Raw genomic sequence first — 8,288 nt, 5'->3', positions numbered from 1 at the left:
GAAGGGGGCAGCAGCTGGGGAGAGAAGGGGAGAAGGATAGAGGAGAAAATATTGTGTTTGCCTGTGAGGACAAACACATATTGCAGCAAACACCATCTTAGAATGGGTATTCCTGCATGTATGAAAAAATGAGAAGAGGCAAGGCCACTTATTGTATTAAAATAATTAACTGTTTCTTTTCAGTCTGATGTCCTGTTAATGGTGAACTCCTTGTTGGTTAATTGGAAGGTTTTTCTATTAATGAATTGACTAAACCAGGGGCATGCAGTATGTGTTCATTCGTCTGTATTTGGTCCTTGCAGCCCTTTCTTGTGGCTCTTGCAGCACTTTTACTGCTGCACACTTGGCTGCTGCCATGGGTGCCACCAGAGTTATTGCCATTTGCCCCTTTCTTTTCTGCTTGCTGTTCCTTTAATGAAATTGCTGTTGTTGTTGCTTTCCCACCTCTCCTCAAGGCTCAAGCCAGGGTACAACATGTTAAACTACAAAACACATTTTTTTTAAAAAAAAACATTAAACCAGCAGTTAAAATACTACACTATAAAACCATTAAAATACACTCATATACTGTAATACATGAAAGAGGGGAAGTCTCCTGAAGCTCTGTTATGTGGATCAGGAAGAATCTCTGGCTGCCTCTTGCAGAACTGAGAGCTGCTGTGGTTCCTAGCAAATTTTGACAACAAATCCTATGGCAGCAGCAAATTTGTTTATTGGAATCCCTGATGGCCTAAGCTGACATAGCCTAAGTAAAATTATTTACATTACTTAAAAAACACAAAATGAAGTAAAATAACCTTCACAAATTCTCACACCGCCCCTAATTTCTTTTTGTCTTAATTTCAATGAGGCTTTAAGAATGACAACATAGTGACTTAGGAGAAGGAAAGATCTGAGAAAAACTTTATGCCTTTTTCATTGTCTCTCTCTATTGTACTAGCCACAATAGTTGAGTTTTTTCCCTTCGTGACCTGATAAGGTATCATAATGTCATGTGTATGTCAGTGTATGGCAAGGGTGGCCTATGGGTCACATGTAGCCATTGAGACCTCCAGAAGTCCTCAGGCCCCCTCAAAAACAATTTAAAATAATTTGGGCTGATTTTCAGACAACGTTTTTGATTCCCAAACATCCAAAAGCTGCCAAAACTGCCTGAAAATGTGGTGGTTTGGTTTCCTCTCTTAGGGATGCAATGGCTTAGCTGTTAAGATGCCGACTCTGACAACCACAAGGTTGGCAGATTGGCAGTTTGAGACCCTGACAGAGTGAACTACTGTCATTAGTCTCAGCTTCTGCCAACCTAGCAGTTTGAAAGTATATAAAAGTGAAAGTAGATAAATAGATACCACTTTGGTGGGAAGGTAAAAGCATTCTGTACACCTTGGTGTTTAGTCATGCTGGCCACATGACCACAGAATCATCTTTGACAACACTGACTCTCTCGGCTTAGTATCAGAGATGAGCACCACCTTCTACAGTCAGACATGACTTGACAACCATGTCAAAGGGGAAACCTTTGCCTTTACCTTTTGCTTTCCTCTTAACTTTCCAGAACCCCTCCCCCCAAAAATATCCAAAACAAAGCATAAAGGGTCCCAAAATGGGCAAAAATGACAGCTGGTGACATTACGACTGATGCAGCCTGCCAGGTGGGCACAGAGAAGTGGAAATGCCCGCTGCCCAGTTACCCACCCTGGTTTACAGCCTTGGTCCTCTTATAGAAGTTTTAAAACATTTGTTATGTCAATATTTTAACTCTTGGCTTTCGTTTAAGACCAAAATTTCTTCAAAAGAATTTCAACCATGCTGAATACAAATAGAATTAACAAATGTATCTTACAAACAAATAAATTTTAAAAAGCTACTAAGGGGCTTTAAGTCATTTGATAAAATCATTGAACTTGTTCTAGTTGTAATGGGAGACACTAATATGCATGCATAAATCTAGTTGTATGGGGATGGACCATAAGAAGATCAGGACTGGACTGGGTAGGAGGCATATCTAGTCCATCTTAGGCCAGTGGCCATGCAGATGACTCTGGCAGAACCATAAACAGGTTGCTGTTTCTCCCTAGTGGCTAGTATTCTTAGGCTGCATGCAGCTGTAGTGACTGTACTCATTGACAGTGAGTTTGTCTAAGCATCTGTTCCAGTTATTTATATTAGTGGCTTTCATGCAGCCAATTCTATGGATTAAGTATAAAAAGTGAATCTATAGTGAAAGAAATATTGAACATCAAAAATATTTTTAAAAGAAAATAACCAGATCACAATTTCTTTGAAAGCTTCTCTTGTTTCTTACTTCTCTCCCTTTGTCTTTCTTCAGATGTACCTGACCCACCTAAGGCTCCCAAAATCACCAATGTTGGTGAGGATAACTGTACAGTGCAGTGGCAGCCTCCTACGTATGATGGAGGACAGCCAGTACTAGGTAAGAGTTACTATCATCACCACAGGACACTTTTAAAAAATGGCCAAGACCCTGTTTCACATTCATAGCTACATAAACATGGCCACAAATTGACACACACACGCACACACACCACAACTAACTTTAATCTCCACTAGCCACTCCAAGTGACAGAGGTCTGCAGCATGGTCAAACAGGTTACTTCAGGATGATACAACCAACACCTCCCACCCACAAAGGTGGGGAAAGGCTGGCCGAGGCTCTGTCTGCACTGGCCAGGTTATTCCAGATGTAACCTGGAGTATTCTGGTCCCAGAGCTCCTCCTGTTTGCTCAGACCCTCTGTTCTAATTCTAGGTGGTTGTTCACATGTGTGTCCCACTTCCCTATCTGGGGCAGGGCAACTGCTTTTGTGCATCTCTTTGAGTTCAGTAGCGTCACTAGGTTTGGTGTCACCCAGTGCGGTAACTCTAGTGTCACCCCTTCCCCATTGACCTCCTCCCATACCACACCCATATAGAATCCTTAGTCATTTTCTTTTTATTAATGTTTCTCAATCATAATCCCTGTATATTACTGAATGTAATGGGAATAGTTTTTACATAAAAATTAAAATTATACCTTCAAATTACAATATCATATCCACATCTTAAATGCATTTACATATACATATACATAGTTTCATGTGGCTAAAGTGAAAATTTGGTAAAATTTGATGTTTTAAAATATTTTTTAATTTTTTTAATTAAAATTTAAAATGGGGGCATCTCCAGTCTCCTCCCACTAAGTCTCACCCTACTCACACCAGCATTTTAAAGGGACACAGGTGAATTCTGTCCAAAGGCAGAGGTTTGAAGAGCAATAGTGTCACCCCCCCCCCCCCTTAGGATATCACCCAGTATGAACCTCAACTCCTTACACCCTCCATGGCTGGGCACCTTGTTCTGACCTCAGAGGAGTAATGTGAAGCAGCAATGGCTGCACCAGACAGCAGAGCAGGTACTGCCTCCCAGTGTCAGAATAGATGCATACTTGGTGCTTGGAGCTGAATTTCGTCCAGTCTGTTCACATCAGACGTGGGGATTGGGCTCTGTATTGTGTGGACTCCCCACCAAGAGAACGCGGTTAGGCTGGTTTATTTGGCCCAAGCAGGCAAGCTTGAGTCATCCTGAAGTGCCTCACTTGATCACACCACAGACCTCAATTCCTTGGAGCAGCTCCCTGGAGTTTAAGTTGGGTTTTGGGGACCATTTATGATCATGGCCATACTGCCAAAATCATGAATATGTAACATAACTAGTTAGATGAATACATAATATAGCTAAGTTACAATTCCATAACTGCAAGGTAGGATGCCAGCCAGTATCAAGGCTGAGAATAATTTTGATCTGCTCATTAAAAAAAAAACCTCCCAGAATTATAAAATAGACCTGCATTGCTCGGTTACCTCTTTATGTTTTCTTATGTGTATATTTCTGTCATGTAAAGGACAAGTGTACACTTCCTGCCCCATCAAAGGTTGGTCTAGTGTACTAAAGGTTGAATCTCCTTTATCCAAAATATTTGGAACCAGAAGTGTTTTTGATTTCAGATTTGTTTTGGATTTTGGAATACCCATATTTGCATATACATACATAATGAGATATCTTGGAGATGGGACCCAGGTCTAATCACAGAATTTATTTATATTTCATATATACCTTAGACACAAAGCGTGAAGGTAATTTTATACAATAGTTTTAATAATTTCAGTGGGTGTACACTGAATCATCAGAAAGCAAAGCTGTCATTACCTCAGCCACCCATGGAAAAGGTTTTGGTTTTTGGAGTATTTCAGAATTCCTGATAAGGGAGACTCAACCTTTATGTAAAATTGGTGACAAGGAAGTGGGAGTGATTGGTGTTCCTGGGGAATGCTGAGTGGAAACCTATGTTCCACATCCCTGCTTTTCCTCCTGCAACCTTGGACCTTAAACAGAAGGAACATAAAGAGGGAGCACAGCATTATTTCTCTTTCTTCTGTTAGTCCTATAATGTGCAATGCAGCTTTTCCCCAGGACACAGTTCACTGAGTTAAGACTACCCTTGAGCAAGGTCACTAATAGGTGTATCACGTATCAAGAGAGGAGAACAGGAAGAAACTGTCATCAGAACCAGCTGGTGTTAACAGCCACAATCCCAAGTGTTGGCACAGTTAAGTTTATTGAAATGAATGAAATCAATTGGCTTAAGTCTCTTTAGCCTTGTTGTGAGATTATAGACAAAGACCACAAAAAGTGATATTATACCACAGAACCTAAGTGGTTCTAGTAGGGCATATACTTCCATAAATAACAGTCCTCTGCATAAAAAGAAATTGACTAAGGCATATTTGAATAAGATTTGACATCTCTAAATTGAATCATAAGATTATATTAATAATAACATGAAACTTGAAGTGAAAATGGCTCTCTTTCATTCACAGATGAAGGTTTTCTTGCTATCAGTTGTGATGCAAGGCTTCGAGCCTCAACATATTGATTAGAGTAAATGACAAAGTGATGCATGCTTCCAAATTGCAAGAAAAGTTACTTTAAAAAAAGAGAGCACAATGAACTCACATTTCAAAATGAATATGAATTCAAAGATATAGCAGTATTAGTCTCCAATGCATCTGAGTAAGTAGACTTATGTCTACGAATGCTCATACTGCCAACTTCTTTCCTTAATCACTATCAAAGGTGCTACAAGATCTCTCTACATACAAAAAGAACATGATCACAAAAGATTAAATTATTTTATTGGTACAAAAAGTGACAGTTTCTAGAGAGTTTTAATGGCATTTTGAGGCATTTTTACAGTAATTTCCCAAGTTTTATGGCATTCTCTGATCACTTCTGTGTTCCAAGTAAAATAGTATAAAACTGTAAGAAGCACTACAAAGAGTTACCTTTAAAAACATTATGAATAATCAGCAACAAATCAATCTTCAAAAACTGAAATGTATAAGGTGATGAGTTATTTTTCCAAACTCCACTTCTGTTATAGTAGAGGATTATGCCACACAAAGCCCAAATCAATATTCAAAATGTAGGAAGTTTTATCAGATTCATTCAATAGGTCCAGAGTATGGTGGTTTCCACACTACATACTTATATTGCTTTGACAGCAGTAACTGCCATAACTCTACCCTATGAGATCTTGCAATTTGTAGTTTAGTGAGATATTAGGAAATGTGTCAGAGAGCTACAGTGCAGAGCTTAATGGAGTGTGGGATATTAAATGCTGTATATACTCATGTATAAATCTAGAAGTTTTAGTAAAAAAAAACCTGACTCCCAAAAAACTGGGTTGACTTATCCATGGATCAAAGTACTGTACTTTAACTCTTATCAAAAAAGGAACCATCTCCTGGTGAAAGGCAAGAGCTTAATCCATCCTGAGAGCACCTAAAAGAAGTACTCACCCCCTCTGCTCTCTCACTCATCAAGCCTTTAGAGTGAGCACAAACAGTTATGCTTGTTCAAATTTTGTCTTTGCCATTGTTTCCCTTTGCTTCATCCTTTACAATCTTTGGTACATTTCATGCCCTGTACCCTCAACTTATCCATGGGTCATATCACAAGCCATAATTTTGGCCCCCAAACTTGCCCTCAACTTATAAATGAAGTAATTTATAGTCACCTATATATGGTACCTCACCAAACTACAAACCCCAGATTTGTATGGGACACAGCCACAAAAGATAAAGTGTTATCAAACGACTGTAACTGTGCAGTGTGGATACACCCTTAGTCATACCTATTACAGAACCATTAGAATTACTGGGACCTAAACCAGTTGCAGTTGTGTTAACTCCCATTGATTTCAGTGGGTCTACTCTTAGTGTATGACAAAATGCATTGTATTTCTAATTCTGTGTGTGTTTGGAATTTTTCAGTTTAGAGACAGGCCAATAAAGCCAAACTTTCCAGTAAAGAGATACATTTTGAGTTTAAAATTAGAAGTATACAGAAACTAGTGGAGGAACATTTATATCTGCCTTGGCACTCTATGCAGAGATTTGAAGCTTAGATCTCGTAATTAATGTATGTCTTAATTAAGGAATGACCTATTTGGTTGATAGCTCATAAGTCATATATTATTTTAGTAGATTTACAAGTGAGTGAGCCCTTAATAGACCAAATGCTTCTGTTGGGTCCAGTAAATTAGATTACAGGAAATGTAAGGACAGAGCTGATGTTCAGCTTGTTTACAGGTCTTGTTTCCATTATCCATATCCTTGATAGGTATTGAGTGAGAGGTCTTCCAATCTGTAAGTCTGCACATGATTATCAGCTTTCCCCTTGGCCTTTGTTGGGAAGCATTCCTTTTCCAGGAACATTTAAACTTGGCTAAGATTCCTAGAAGCATTTCTGAAAAATGATATTAGCAGTATCTACCATACTATCAATGGCTCAGTTAAGACTGCTTCTTCTCTAGAGACTCACATGATATATTAGACAAGAGGCAGGGATGTAGCCAGGATTTTAGGAAGGGGGGAGGTTTCCAGACTAAGTGCCACCATTATAATGGGGCTCGAGTGCGGCAGCGCAGCAGCATGCACCATTCATTTTTCTAATGGAAGGGGGGTCCAGACTCCAAGGACCCCCCCTTGGCTACGTCCCTGCAAGAGGACAGAATAGTCACAACTGAGATCCAGACTACCTCCAAAGCAGGAGAAATGGACCATAGTTGTTTTGAACTGGATCCACGGAAAGATCCCAAAGCCAGTCCTCTGCAAATTTATGTCAGTAGACCTCATAAAAAAGAAAAAAATCCTGTGTTAACATGCATATTATCAGACTGCTTATTAGAAGAGTAAGCAAAACAATCTATAGTTACTGTGTCTGCACTACAGCAATAATCAGAGTTGACACCACACAACATTTGTAGTTTGTTGTGGCACCAGACTTCTCTGACAGAGAAGGCTAAATGTGTCACAAAATGGCAGTTCCCAGAATTCCATAGCCTTGAGCCATGGTAGTTAAAGGAGTGTCAAACTGGATTATTTCTGCAGCGCAGATGCAGCCGGAGTGAATTCAGTGAGATTATGAGTTAAATTAGACCCAGTCTATTTTCTTAAGAACAAGTAGTATGAAACGGAGAATAATGGATTTAATTATATTTGATTATATTCACTTAATCAATGGATGTGATTATAACAATGAGATTAATCTCTACTTATTTTCTTAATGAAATATAAGTAACCTCACTCTTTGTTAAATATTTCAAAAGGGCACCTGTGTTGAAGTTTCAAACCAGTGAGAACATAGGGAGACCTTGTGCTAGGACAGTTGTAGACAACCTGGTGCCCTCCAAATATTTTAGATGAAAACTCTCACAATTCTGAATAAGTGGTTAGATGTTGTAGTCCATCTGAAAGGCATCAGACTGCTTAGCTCTCGTTTGAGGAGGTATTTAGAATTCTGCGCTGGAGAGATCTAGTGCACACCCTTGAACTACAGCATTAGAGTTGTCTAGCAGAACATTATAAGTACCTTTCCAAACTTTGTACCCCAGGACCCCATAGGATGGAGCATTACAGTTAAGGAGGTATCAAAGTGCAATGACAGTATAGTGGATATATAATTTTTTTAGCCGCTCCCCCAACACCAAATACTTTATCCCATTCACTATTGCCAGTAAGTTTCTCACTCAAGAGAGGCTTTTTGGGGGGCCAAAGGAGGCAGCAGTAGGAAGAGGGTATGATAAATTAGCTAACATAACGGTTCCATGTGCATACATTAGTTTAGATGTGATTGCATGCATTGATTGATTTAGGTTATTATTATTTATTTTATTTTATTATTTATTAGAGTACTTATACCCTGCCCTTCAGCTCTAAAGGCTATCAGAGC

General features: G+C 39.2%; 1 protein-coding gene across 2 annotated transcripts in view; it reads left to right on the top strand.

Moving 5' to 3' along the window:
- The window catches only part of MYBPC3 (myosin binding protein C3), a 110,582-nt gene that overhangs the window by 75,113 nt on the left and 27,181 nt on the right, over positions 1-8,288 (top strand). For both annotated transcript variants that reach the window (XM_042446640.1, XM_042446639.1), the window contains exon 23: positions 2,327-2,431. In XM_042446640.1, the coding sequence (XP_042302574.1) occupies positions 2,327-2,431 (105 nt within the window). The remainder of the gene's footprint in view (positions 1-2,326; positions 2,432-8,288) is intronic.

This window comes from Sceloporus undulatus, chromosome 1, assembly GCF_019175285.1.
Source record: "Sceloporus undulatus isolate JIND9_A2432 ecotype Alabama chromosome 1, SceUnd_v1.1, whole genome shotgun sequence".
Taxonomy (NCBI): domain Eukaryota; kingdom Metazoa; phylum Chordata; class Lepidosauria; order Squamata; family Phrynosomatidae; genus Sceloporus; species Sceloporus undulatus.
Note: the sequence above shows the minus strand (reverse complement) of the source record. Positions and strands in the feature narration are given on the sequence as shown.